This window comes from Lagenorhynchus albirostris, chromosome 2 (assembly GCF_949774975.1).
Source record: "Lagenorhynchus albirostris chromosome 2, mLagAlb1.1, whole genome shotgun sequence".
NCBI classification, from domain to species: Eukaryota; Metazoa; Chordata; class Mammalia; order Artiodactyla; family Delphinidae; genus Lagenorhynchus; species Lagenorhynchus albirostris.
In genome coordinates, this window is record NC_083096.1 from 73,084,462 (window position 1) to 73,098,363 (window position 13,902).

A 13,902-nucleotide genomic window follows, 5' to 3' on the forward strand; every position below is an offset into this window, starting at 1 on the left:
TGTACCCCCTTTCCAGAAAACCTTCTCCATTTTCTGTGCTCCCCCAGGTCTCTGTGGATACCTCAGGTGCTAAGTATTATGATAATATTACCTCCACCACCATTGCCGTTGCCCTCACATTACCAAACTATGTGCTCCTCCAGGGCTGGCACAGAGCGCTGACACATAGTAGGTCTCAATTAACACTTGTAGAGCTAAATTGGATTTACATGAGCAGAAATTCCTTCCCCAAAGACCCCCCTCAGTCTCATTATCTCTGGCCCTCTCCCTCGGACCCTGCTTCCCCTTTACACTACAAACCCCAAATCCCACCTCCCTCACCACCCAGTTCAAGGACCCCTCCTCCTCCAGAAGGCCTTCCCAGCTACTCCCGCCCTCAGTGAGCTCTTCGTTTCCTGAACTGTGGAACCCTCAAAGGGATGTTTTGAGGATTCAGTCAGATTACGTAAATAAAATGTTGGAACATGATTGGCATATTACAAAGGCTCGATAAATTTGGACTAGTTGTGACAAGAGACGCCTCTTCTTTCTGCTTCCTCTTCTTGGCCCGGTCTGCGAGCCACCAGGGGGCGCCCTCTGCCCCAAAATCGCTGACAACGAGGCCAGGATGGGGTGTCCTTCCCTGCGAACTGGCGGGGCGGGGGGAGGGCTTCCATTACCTAAAAAGTGGGTATATGAACCTCAGGTTATATGAAAGATGAGTAGAAAGGATGGAGGTGAATAATGGGGAGAACATCCTTTTGCCTGCTCTCTCCGTTTCCTGGTGGAGACTGAGGAAATAGGGTGTGTGTGCATATAGGGTGTTTCCCAGTAGGACACATTTGTTCTTGTGTTCCAGGCAATGTCTCTTCTAAGTTCTCTCTGCAATGCTGCCTTCTTCCAGTATTTCAGGAGGGTGAGCCTTCGCTATTTACGAAAAACATGGCCACATCTATTCTTTCAACAGTCCCATGACAGTTCCATCATCACTCCCATTTTTTGGATGAAGAAACTGAGTCTTAGAGGAATTCAGTAAGTGATAGCTCTCTTGGATGCGCTGAGTAACTGAGACTCGCACCCCCTCGCAGGACTGAATCCCCTGGCACCCCCTCCACAGGCTCAGTTCTGTGTATAATCTGCTTTTATCTGCGGTTCTGACCTTGCCTCACGGCCTCTTCCCCCTGAAAGCCACCATCGAATCGGATTCTCCGGGCATGGCTTTTCCTTTGGTTTCACTCTCCAGCATACCGGGGGCACAGGGACAAAGGCTGCCGTCGTTTCTCTTAACTCTAAGGGGTTAAGGCCTGGGTCCCGCCCCTTTTCCCGCCAGGCTGGCGGGAGTATGAATAGCCTCGCTCCCACTCCCGACTCTCAGTCGCTTCAGCTGCTCCTCGCCCCGCCCCGTCATTGTCCCCATCCGTCTTCTTTACCCTTCCGTCCTAAAAGCTTTGAGAGCTGCTGGCTTCTCCCGGTGCTTCGCCTCTCTCCACCTGCGGTGGGTCAGACGGGCAGGATGGAGGGCTGCCTGGGGGAGGAATCTTTTCAGATGTGGGAGCTCAACCGGCGCCTGGAGGCCTACCTGGCCCGGGTCAAGGCGCTAGAGGAGCAGAATGAGCTGCTCAGCGCGGAGCTCGGGGGTCTCCGGGCACAGGCCGGGGACGCCTCCTGGAGGGCCCGTGCCGACGACGAGCTGGCGGCCCTGCGGGCCCTCGTCGACCAGCGCTGGCGGGAGAAGCGCGCGGCCGAGGTGGCGCGCGACAACCTGGAAGAAGAGGTGGAGGGCGTGGCGACCCGGTGCCAGCAGCTGCGGCTGGCCCGGGAGCGGACGGCGGAGGAGACGGCCCGCAGCCGGCGCGCGGTCGAGGCCGAAAAGTGCGCCCAGGCCTGGCTGAGCACCCAGGCGGCGGAGCTGGAGCGCGAGCTGGAGGCTCTGCGCGCGGCGCACGAGGAGGAACGCGCGGGCCTGAACGCTCAGGCTGCCTGCGCCCCCCGCGGCCCCGCTCCGCCCCGCGGGCCCCCCGTGCCGGCCCCCGAGGTTGAGGAGCTGGCGCTGCGGCTGGGCGAGGCGTGGCGCGGGGCAGTGCGCGGCTACCAGGAGCGCGTGGCGCACATGGAGACGTCGCTGGGCCAGGCCCGCGAGCGGCTGGGCCACGCGTTGCAGGGCGCCCGCGAGGGTCGGCTGAAGCTGCAGCAGCTCCAAGCGGAGCGCAGCGGCCTCCAGGAGCGCAGGGCCGCGCTGGAGCAGAGGTTGGAGGGCCGCTGGCAGGAGCGGCTGCGGGCTACTGAGCAGTTCCAGGTGAGGAAGCCTGGGGGCCTGGGCAAGACAAGGCTTCAGGAAGTCCCGTTGGGGATCAGAGACCTGGGAGAGGGAGTGGGAAGTGGGGGGTGTGGTGGCTGCAGGTTCAGGGGCCACTTCTTAGAAAACCATGCCTGGTGCCACTGTCCTAGACTTTCACAGCTCTGTGTAGTGTAGGGCTGGAATGATGGAGGTTCAGACCTCAAAGCACACCCCCTCGAAGGGCAGACAGGCACAAGACGCTGCAGCGGCCTCCTCACTGTCTAAATGGCACGTTCGTACCCTGATGGCCCCTGGACCCCTCCCTAGGCCCTGCCGTTGCTCAGAAGATGCTCAGAACTTTCCCTCTCAGTGCTGATCTGACGGTCTGGCCACTCAAGAGTCTCCAAGTTCCCAGCTGCCCTCCTCCCCCCTGACAGGAGAGGGTGAGGGGCCCTGGATGGGGAGCCACCAGCCCTTCTCTCCCTTGTCTGGGCTTTTCGGCTCCTGAGCACATTCCAGAGGCCTGGGACAGCTGCTCCCCCTCACACTGCGCAGATGTGACCAGCAGCTGAGAAAACAGCCTCCTGCCTGGGCCAGACAGAGGTCTCACCGTGACCGCCCCCCCTTCAGAGGAGAAAGATTCCAGAACATGTGGGAAGTGGAGGGGGTGGGGGCCTAGCATGGGGAGCGGGAGACAGTGACTGGGACCCGGGCTGTTTGGCTTCCAATGCTGCAGGCTCCAGGCCTGGTGATTAATTGTTTTTCCTTCTGCTTCCACTTTTTTCCTTCTCCTCCTCTCTGTAAGCCATCTCCTCTCCTCCCTCACCTCCCCCTTCCTGTGGGAGCTGAATTCTGAGCAGCATGTGCTACCATTTAATCAGCATCTTCAGAGGAGGAGCCAGGCCGTGGGAGAGGGCTGAGAGGGGCCACTGTGCTCTTCTCGGGGGCTTCAGGAGGGGTTCTCTGGGCGGGAGGTGGGGTAGGGGAGGCAGGAATCTGCTCTGCAGAGAAGTTAGGGAGCAGAAGATGCTGCTGCAGCAGCCCATGGGGATGCAGGTAAGTTAGCAGAAGGACCCCGTCCCTTCACTGACTGCCTCTGGCTTGCTCTGCAGCTGTCCGTGGAGGCCCTGGAGCAGGAGAAACAGGGCCTACAGAGCCAGATCGCCCAGGTCCTGGAAGGTCGGCAGCAGCTGGTACACCTCAAGATGTCCCTCAGCTTGGAGGTGGCCACATACAGGTACAGGTGGACCCTGACCCATGCAGGCACACGGATGCACACATACAGGCAGGGGCAGACTCCTGGGCTGAAGAGGCCCAGAGCCACGGGTGGTGGAGGCTCTGCCACCGCTCGGTCCTGTGTCTCTAGGCTGATGCCTTCCCCACCACGATGTGTGCCGCCTAAGCCCACCTGCTCTCTCGTGGGTCAGGACCAGAGAAGCGTCCTGTGCCCAGGAGATCCCCCAAGGAGAGGTGATAGAGCTGAGTGGGACAGCCTCAAAGGAGAGGGCTGGACACGTGCGGGTCATCCAGATCCAGAACCTTACCCCAAGGGGCTGAAAAGCCCAGTCTCTGTGTGTGTGCTCACACAGAGAGGGTGATGTCCTTGAGCAGCCTCGGGAAGAAGGAATTGCAGACTGGGCCTCAGTCTCCTTGTCGGGAGGATGGGAGATGGGCTGGGTGACAGCCAAGGTCCCTTCCATCCTGAGTGTCCTGGGGCCTGGCTTCTCTCGAGCCTTGGCCCTGCCCAGCCCTTCTACTGACCGCATTCCCTGTTGGCTCAGGAAAGGTTGAGACCAAGGAAGTGCTGCTTCTCTGGCTCTGTGGCCTTGGGCAAACCCAGTTTCTGGGAAACTGGCCTGGTTAGCGAAGGATCCACCGATGAAGCCTGAGGAAGGGGCTTTGCTACTGTGAAGGGCTGCGTACCCCAAGCCTGCAGGGTGGAGCCAGGGCTAGACGGGCTATGAGGACAGTGCCCCCAGAATCCACAGGAAAAACAAAAGCAGGGGCCCTGGGACAGGTTAAGGAGGGGAGGGGAGGCCGGGCCCAGAGAGGGAAGGGCGGTGAGGATCTAGGGATGAAGAAGAGAGGGCCTCCACCTCCAGGGGGCACAGAGCTCAGGGGGCATGACGCTGCATCGATCGAGAAGGACAGAGGTGAGACCATAGAAAACACTAACCGGACTCAGAGATCATGAGGAAGAGCACAGAGGAGACAGATGTTCAGGATAACTCGTTGAATTGATTGGTCCTCCCTCCCCCGCAATCGGTCCCCTCCTCCTCAGTCCCCATGGGGCACTAAGGCAGGGGCATGTACACGAAAACCTCCATTGCCCTGAAAGGCTTGGGATCCAGAGTACTTAGAGATCCCAAGATGAGGGCCTTGACCCCTAAATCAGACCACTGAGGGGAAAGGACTGCGCAGGCTTAACCTGGGTTTTGAGGCATGAAAAGGATTTGGAGAGAGGGAGCTGAATTCATTGGCTTTTGTCTGGAACCAGCTCTGGGGGCCCTGGGGGAGAAGGAGGAGGGAGCCTATCCCATGGGAACGGCCTGAGAATTCCCACTTCCCCTGGGAAGCCCCCTACTCAGACCCTCCAGATGGCAGTGTGGACAAAGGCAGCAATTAGCATGAGAATAGGCCCCCCACACGGAGGATGAGGTCATAGGCCTGGGGTTGGGAGGGGACTAGTCTAAGCAATGTGTGGGTGTGTGTGTACACTGTGTCGACTGTGTGGGAATCTGCTTGTGTGTCTGTGAGTCCAGCTGTGTGTCCCAAATAAGTGTGTGACTCCGTGTGACCAAATGGGTGATATCTGTGGGATGTGACCATGTGATTTCATGTGCAGAGCCAAGTATGCGTGTGGCTTTTGTGTGATAGTGGTGAAAATGAAGAGATAGGCTGCCAGGCCAGGGACGCGCATGCTCAGCTGTGACTTTTCCCTGGCTGGCTTGCCAGCTGGCCTGTGGGCAGAGGGCTGACCCAGCTTTTCCTCCCTTCTCCCCAGAACCCTCCTAGAGGCAGAGAACTCCCGGCTGCAGACACCTGGCAGCGGTTCCAAGGCGTCCCTCAGCTTCCTGGGTAAGAGGAGGGGCCAAGGTCCCCCCAAAACTTTACCTGTCTTTCCTCTTCACACCCAGAGCGATGCTTTTCCTGAAAAGCAGCAGTCTTAAGTCTTGACACCGTGGTCCTCCACGGCAGCGAGCATACTCTTAGCCCAGCCCATAAAAGGCAGGAGCAGGACCCTCTTGCCAGAAGTGGTATCTGCTCCCCTGCCCCCCCCCCAACCTGTATGTGCTGACACCGTTTCTTCCCCTCTACCTTTCCAGACCCTAAGCTGGAGCTGCATTTCCCTGGGACCCCAGAGGGCCGGCGTCTGGGACCTTTGCTTTCTGTGCTGAGCCCTACTCCCCTCTCCTCACCTTTGCCTGATACCCTTGAAACACCTGTGCCAGGCTTCCTGAAGAGCCAGGAACTCCTTCAGGGCCATGCCCCCACCTCGGCCAGCACCCCAATTCCGCCCACACCTCAGGCTCCCCGCCCTGCCACAGATGCCAAGATCAGAGCCCAGGATGCCCCTCTCTCCCTGCCCCAGCCACAGGTTGGGATGCAACAGGTTCCAGAAGCGGTGTGGGCTGAAGCCAAGGTGGCCATCCCTGCCAGCGTCCTGCCAGGACCAGAGGAGCCTGGGGGCAAGGAACAAGAGCCCAGTCCAGGCCAGTCCTCTGAAGATCATGCCTCCCTGGCTCCAGCCCTCAGCCCTGACCATCCCAGTTTAGAGGCCAAAGATGGAGAACCCAGTGGGTCTAGAGGGTCCAGCAGATTCCAGGAGGAAGGGGAAGGACAAATCTGGGGGCTGGCAGAGAAAGAAACAGCTGTAGAGGTCAAAGTAATAAGCAGCTTGCAGCAGGAAACATGGCAAGAAGAGGGGGATCTGGACGTGAAAGAAATCCAAGACTCCCCGGGTCCTTTGGAAAAAGAAACTCTGAAGTCTCTGGAAGAGGAGGTTCAGGAGCCTCTGATTTCTCTGGAAAAACAGCGCCATGAGACGATGAGATCTCTAGAGAAGGAGAATCAGGAATCTCTGAGGTCTTTGGAAGAAGAGAACTTAGAAACACTAAAAACTCTAGAAAAGGAGAATCAAGAGTTATTGCAGTCTTTAGAAGGAAAGGAGATGGAGGTAATGAGACCTCTAGAAAAAGAGACTCTAGAACTACTTAAGCCTATAGGAAAAGAGGACCCACAGACATTGCAATCACTAGAAAAGGAGAGTCAAGAAATAATGAGGTCTCTTCAAGGAAATGTAGGAGCATTTTTATCTCCAGGAAAGGAAAATCAAGAATTAGTGAGGTCTCTAGAAGAGGAGAACTTTGAGTCATTGAGAGCTCTAGAAAAGGAAAGGCAGGAGCCACTGAGATGTCAGGAAGTAGAGAACCAGGAAACATTGAGACCCTTAGCAAAAGAGACTCTACAGCCACTGGGATCTCTAGAAGAAAAAGACCAGGAGACACCAAGACCTCTAGGAAAAGAGAATCAGCCACTGAGGTCTCTAGAAAAAGAAGACCAGACGACATTGAGCCCTCTAGAACAGGTGAAACCAGAGGCACTAAAGTCTCTTGGAAAAGACCAGGAGATAGTTAGACTTCTCGAAAAAGAGAATCAAGACTTATTAAGGTCCCTAAATGAAGAGAGCGTAGAGGCAGTGAGATCTTTAGGAACAGAGACTCTAGAACCACTAAAGCCTACAGGAGAAGAAAACCTGGAAATGTTGAAACCTCTAGAAAAGGAGAGTCAAGAACCACTGGGGTCTGTGGAAGGGAACCAAGAGACACTGAGACCCCTAGAAGAGGAGACTCAGAAATCACTGAGCTCTCTGGGAGGGCAGAGTGTAGAGGATATGAGATCTCCAGAGGAGGTAGACAAGGGAAGTCAAAGGTATCTGGAAGAGGAAGAGAACGTGGAGAAGGGAGAGAATTCAGAGCCACCGAGGTCCCTGGAGGAGGAGGGACAGGAGCTGCCACTCTCTGCACATCTGCAGAAGTGGGAAGATACGGTGCAGGGGGGTCAAGAACTGGATCAGGAAACGCCCCCTGGGAGACCTGAAGTGGACAGTGCGGACGAGGCAGAGATGGAACCTAGGGAATGGGATAGCTTCGCTGGGAGGGGGGAGGCTGTAGACCGGGGGGAGCTGCAGCTGACGGCCACAGGCAAGGCCTGGAGCCCAGGTGAGGGGCAGCCAGGGAGCTCCGAGCCCAAAGAGCAGAGGGTCTCAGCTGAGGGAGCCAGTGGGGTGGGAGGCACTGAGGGCCTCCAGGACCCTGAAGAGCGGCCAGACCAGGTGGGGACCCCGGGCCTCCCAGATCCCCAGGGAATGTCAGAGGTGCTAGAGCCAGTGTTGGAAGGTGAGGATGTGGCCCCCAGCGATGGCCGAGCCTCCCCAGAGGTCACCTTGGGCTTAGAGACTGCAGGAGCGGAACAGGGACCGGAGCAGGAGGCGGTAGGGCTGGAGGACCCAGGCGGCCTGGCCAGAGAGGAGGTGATGGGGCCACCCCTGGGGGAGGAAGGTTTGGAGGCAAAGAGGGTGCAGGGCTTGGAAGGGCCCAGAAAGGAGCTGGAGGAGGCAGCTGCTCTGGAGCCAGAGCTCTCCACACTGCCCAGGAAGAGCAGAGACCCGCTGGACGCTGCCAGGGGCTGGGAGGAGTCTGAGCCTGAAGGCCCTGAGGAAGCAGAGGAGACGTTCCCTGCCGAGACCTCGTGCTGCGATGGAAGTGATACCCCTCAACCCAGGCCCTTGAGCTCCGAGGGGGCAAAGGAGGATGCCAAAGCAGTGCTGGGGCCACCCAGCCCACGGCCCACTGAGTCCTGCTCACCCATCCCAATCCCTGAAGATGCCCCTGGGCCCCAGCCCCTGGCTGAGGGTAGCCAAGAGGCTAGCTGGGGGCTGGCAGGCAGGGCTGAGGTCCTGGGAAAGGTGGAGGGTGAGCAGGAGGAGATGGGCTCCGGGGGAATCCCTGAAGACCTCTCGGAGGAGGGGGAGGAGAGCAGAGAAGAGAGTGAGGCTGATGAGCTAGGGGAGACCCTTCCCGACTCCACTCCCCTGGGCCTCTACCTCGGGTCCCCTGCTTCCCCCAAGTGGGACCTGGCTGGAGAGCAGAGGCCCTCCCCTCAAGAGGAGACTGGAAAGGAAGGCTGGGGCCCTGCAGTCCTGGCCTCTGAGGGCCTTGGGGCCCATCCCTCAGAGGAGGAGGAGGGGGGAGATGAGGAGGAACGTGGCCATGACTCTGAGCTGTCGGAAGAATTTGAGGACTTGGGGACTGAGGCTTCTCTTCTTCCTGGGGTCCCTGGGGAGGTGGCAGAACCTCCGGGCCAGGTGCCCCCGTTGCTACTGGAGCCTGCAGTCTGGGACCCGGATGGGGAATCGGATGGATTTGCAGATGAGGAAGAGAGCGGGGAGGAGGGAGAGGAAGAAGATGAAGAAGGGGAGAGGGGGCCAGGGGCAGGGCGGTGGGGGGCAGGGCCCTCTGTGGGCAGCCTCCCGGCCCTGAGTGGCCCTCAGAGAGGGAACCTCCTGGGGTCTGAGACCATGGATGTCAGTGTCCCCTGGGATGATGGCTTGAGGGGTGCGGCGTCTGATGCCCCCATGACCGCCCTGGAGACTGAGTCCCAGGACAGCACGGAGGCCTCAGGATCAGAGGACGAGTCGGATGCTATTCCCCTGGAGAGGGAGGGCCAAGTCCCTGGCCCTCTGGGGACCCTCAGTGCGGTGGAGGACACGGGCTTGCAGGTAGGGGACACCCTCGGTGTCAATGGCCAGGGCCCCAGCCTGAAGGAAGAGTTGGAGCATGTGAATGGGGGTGTGGTGAACGGGCTGGAGCAGTCTGAGGGAGTAAGGCAGGGGAAACCGGGGCCCCCTGAGGGTGACCAAGGGAGCCCCTTGGAGGAGGAGGAGGAGGGGGGTGCCCTGAAGACCCCTTGGGCAGGGGCTCCGCTTCACCTGGGCCAAGGCCAGCTCCTGAAGTTCAGTCAGCGAGAGGGAGATAGAGATTCCTGGTCCTCAGGGGAGGACTAGAGGAAGAGCACCCCCTCCTGCACCCCCTCCAAGCCCCTCCCTGCTCGGAGGCAGCACCCTTAACTTATCTCTTGACCCGTGGTTTCTGTCCGAGAGGCCTGGCTAGCCGAGGTGAAATGGGTGTGGCAAAGGGACCCGTTCCAAGAATGCAGACTCTGGGAATAGAAACCAGCCCCTTGGACCCTGCTAAGGGGGACATCCGGCCTGCACTGTCCCACGAGGCTGAAGCCAACTGAATCTCTGTAGGACTAGGCCCCCCCTTTTCCTTGCACTCCCTTTCCTCCCCATCCCATCAGCTGGAAAAGGCCAGGGGCCCAGTGGCTCCTCCATGGGGAGGGGGCCGTGGTGGTCCATGCGCCAGGGCTCACCAGCTCTGCCCTTCTTCACTGCACCCTCATGGGATGTCTGGCTGATGGCTAATGGGGGTGAGGGGGTGCTCCTATGTCCTGACCCCCCATATGCCTGCCATGTTGTAGCCCCATCTGGCTTTTCCCTGCCTGAATAAAGTAATGCCTCCGCCTATAAAGTCTGGACTCTTCCTTCCTCAATTCAGGGGGGCCTCAGGGCTGACACAGAAGCAGAGGAGACTGGGAGAGGAAGCAGGAGATGCTAGTGTGAGGGAGGGGCTGCCTCCTGAGGAGAGGAGGACCTGGAAGGCCTCATGGGGGAGACACGGCAGACAGATGAAGGCTGCAGGCAGCAGTGCTGGAGACCTGGGGAGGGAGGGGGGTGTTGTTTGACCAGGGAAGGAGGGCCAGCCCCTGTGGCCTTGGCGCCTGCAGAAGTCAGGCCTGTCATCATCTCTGCCCACAGCGCTGATTACAGGGATTAAGCCTTGGGGCCACACTCCCCCGCGCATGTCCTCGCTGCTGGCCCCTCAGTGCCGCCAGCATAATAAGCCCCCTTGCCCCCAAACCCAAATAATTCTATGGCCTTGGCGTCTGCTCAGACTGGCTGGGTCAGAGCTGGGTAAGGGAAGAGGGAGGCCTATTCTGTCTCAGTCTGGCTGTGTGGCCTCAGGTCAGCGTTTAATCTCTCTGAACCTCAGATTCAGCCACACAGCGAGGGATGCTGGGCCAGGTGACTGCGGGGCCTCCCAGGGCAGGGAGATCAGGAGGAAGGCTGGGGAAAGCCGGAGGGCTACCGTGTAGATCTTCGGTAGGACTTCCCTTCCATGCTAAAGCAGGAGACAGAGAAGACAGGAAAGTGGAGGTGAGGCCGGGATAGACTGAAGCTGTCAGGGGTGAAACAAAAGAGCGAGGGGGTGTGCTGATAACGGGTTAGATCGGGGGTCCACCCAGCCACAGCTTCTTCCCAAGAGTACCCCCCTTCCCAGGAGTTCTCTGGGTCCCTGTGTAGGGCAGGGTGACACCCCCCTTCCCAGGGGTTCCTGGATTAGGCGGGGCTTGAAGGACTTGAAGTCAGGATACCCAAATAGAAACCACTCCCCAGCTCAGCTCTGCAGGGAAGGAAGAGCCGACGGCGACACCTCTAAATATCCTGGGTGGGGGTGGGGCAGGGGCTGACAGACAAATGTTCCACGTCTGGGGACAATCCCAAGGCCAGAGGCAGGCCCTTCCTTTCCTCGGGCCCAAGGCTGAGGGCAGGGGAAGATGAGAAGAAGTCTCAAGCCCTCTGACCTCAACTCATCCTCTGGACAAGGAGGGGTGGACAGAGGCCCCCTGACAGAACCTCACTGTCTGTTTCTCTGCCCATGCCTTTCTCCTCCGCCTAAGAGTCTTTGCATTAGGTACCCAGGCCCCCTCCTCTGCCCTTGGGGTCCAGGATGCTGGCAGCCCTCCTGGCAGCCCAAGCCTCCACGATCCTTCCTGTACTCACTGCTAACAAGGCCATGTCTGCTCCCGCCAGGCTGTGGGCCAGCACACTGGCCCGAGCAAATAAGGCCCACTCCCTGCTCCTCTAATGGGACAGAGGAGACCTGTGCTTGATCTCCCCAGGCCCTCGGGCACCCCCACCTGGACGGGGGACCAAGGACAGAGGCCAAGCCAAGCAGTCCTTCCCTGTGTGTGGTGCCCATCCTGACCCCCACACCAAGATCCCTGGTCCCCTGCAGAATTACCCAAACTAGCCATTTCTGCCAACAATCCCAAACAGGTGGAGGGACATCAGTTAGACAGAAGTGAAGACTTTCTAAAAGACGTATACGGTGGGTGGTGTGTTCTCTTTGGCAATGGTAGTCCATCTGCGCAGCAAGAGAAATGAGGGTTGGACAGTAACAGGGACTGTCAGATGCTTACAGGGCATCTCCTATGCGCCATGGACCATGCAGGTGCTGGGAGTCCAAGGTTCCTGGCCCCGAGAGCTCTACCTTCTAACCGAACAAGGGCTTCTGAGTGGAAATCATATTTGAAAACAGAGAAGGGCAGGAGGTTATGGGAGCATAGAGCAGGGGCCCCACCTGATCTGGGCTGGGGAAGGCTGGGAGGAGGAGGAGGTCAGGGATGGCTGCCCTGGGAACCTGAAGCATGAGCAGGAGCTGACCTGCGTGTTGAAGAGGAGGGAGGAGGAGGTAGGAGGAGGGAGGAGGAGGGAGGAGGAGGGAGGAGGAGGGAAGAGGAGGCGGAGGAAAGGATTCTAGTCAGAGGGAACAGCAGGTGCAAAATCCTGGGGCAGGAAGAGAAGTCTGGGCACTTGAGGAACAGAATGTAGGCTTGTGTGGCCAGAAGGTGGAGAATGAGGGGTAAAGTGTCCACAATAAAACTAGAGAGGAGCTGGGGGCCAGTGGGCCAAGGCCTAGCCAAGCAATATGGATTTCATCCTAAGGGAAATGAGGAGCTTTGAAGGGTTGTAAGTAGTGAGATGACATGACCAGGTTTGCATTTTAAATAGAACCTCTGGCTGCTGTGTGAGAGTGGATTGGGGAAGGTAGGTGGGCTTCAGGGAGGCTACTGCAGCGGTCCAGGTGGGGGACAAGGGTGGCAGTGGGAAGGAGAGGAGGCAGGTAAGGGAAGCACAGTCTCAGGCCTTGGTGACCCACTGTGGGAGATGGAGTGGGAGTGCGGCAGTAGGGGCAGCTGGGAGTCGGTGGTCCCATCTTCTGAGCTGGAGGATCCAGCAGGAAATTGTGACCTCTAGGAGGAGCTGCCCTGGGAGAGGGTGGGTTTGTGGAGCCCAGGAGAGAGGACCAGGTTGGAGAAGAGAATTGGAGGGGTCTGGGGGCCCAAGGGTGCTCAGTAAACACGGACTGAATACATGAATAAATGAATGAATGAACGACTGTGATGAGATCAGACGACAGGAAGCACTTGGGAGGGTGGAGTCCCAGGGGAGGGAATGAGGAGGCAGCACCCGCCACGTCCCCCCCATCCCAGCATGAGGACAAGTGGGAGGTTATTCTGGGACCTCCTCTGGGTAAATATAGCCTCTGAACGGGGTGGGGGTAGGATGGGGGGGCTGGAGGTGACTTCCTCAGTTTGCTTGGGGCACTTCCTTATAAGGCTGTGCAGGCCGAGGCGCCTGGGAGGGTGAGGTCAGGGGCTGAGCTCTCCATTCAGCCCAGCCTGATGCTGTCCCCGTTGCTGCTGCTGCCGCCAGAGGCTCAGAGGAAATCAAAGGCCTTGGCTTTGGGTTCTGGCCAAGGAGCTCAGAGTGTGGCCTCTTAAAGGGCCCCCTCAGCCTCACGTCTATGCAGGAGCCCAGTCCAGGGGTGGGAGGGGGTGTTCTTCCAGGGTCCTCTCAGAAGGTGATGCTGGGGGCCTCGGTTTTCCCATCTGCACAATACTGCTCAGACTGGATCATTCCCTGCTGCTCCATGCAGCTAGGAGATGCTGCCGTCTAACCTGTATCCCTCCCACTGCAGGGTCTATGCTTCTTGCTCTGGCCTCTTGAGATCAAAGACTCAGAGTTCATTCATTGCTTCCAAAGGCCCTGGTCTCTCAGCTCCCCTAGTTTCCCCCTCTCGGCCCCTCCTTGGGGGACCAGCTGCTGCCACTTGACCCTGTGGTGTCACAGCTGCTGTCAGAAATGCCATCCTTGTCAGGCAGGGATGGAGGAATGTGATTTAATTTCAGCTGGAATGTGCCCTCTGGGGCTGCCCCTAGAAAGGGGAGGGAATGGAGACTAAGCCCACCTAAGCCCAAGAAACCCAAGAGGGCTCTGGGCTTGGCAACAGGCCCCTGGGTCCCTGTGAGGCCACCCCAGCCCACAGGGGATGGTAAGTTCCAGGACAGTGCTGCAGCAGGATGGATGGAAGTTAGACATGAGGGTCTTCCTAGGAGGTGGGAAAAGAGAAGGTGTCATGTGAATGCAGCTCCAGTAGATAAAGAAAAGACCCGGGGACCCGTTCCCGAGTCCTCAGGCCCACCTTAAAAAGGCAAAGGAGAGTCTCAAGGGAGCCACCAGGGAAGGGACTTTTTGGCTCAGGGGCAGGAAGAGGGACAGAATGGCCTCAGGTGAGGGTCCACGGAGTCTGCGACCAGAAGCAGAGGAAAACACGGCCCTCTCTGTTTCCACTCTCATGATCCGAAGATCCCATATCCACGTCTCCATCCACCCTGGGCGCCCCTCTCCCCTCTCTTTCTAATGCAGCACTGGCACACCTAGATCATGTCTCTTCTCC

At 58.6% G+C, this 13,902-nt stretch overlaps 1 protein-coding gene across 1 annotated transcript; it reads left to right on the top strand.

Annotated features, from left to right (window-relative positions):
- Nucleotides 1-1,336: 1,336 nt before the first annotated feature.
- On the top strand, nt 1,337-9,849 carry NES (nestin). Its single transcript, XM_060136082.1, has 4 exons — nt 1,337-2,275; nt 3,370-3,494; nt 5,262-5,335; nt 5,584-9,849. Exons 1-4 carry the CDS (start codon nt 1,493-1,495, stop codon nt 9,321-9,323), a joined length of 4,722 nt encoding a protein of 1,573 aa, XP_059992065.1. The 5' UTR covers nt 1,337-1,492; the 3' UTR covers nt 9,324-9,849.
- Nucleotides 9,850-13,902: the final 4,053 nt, after the last annotated feature.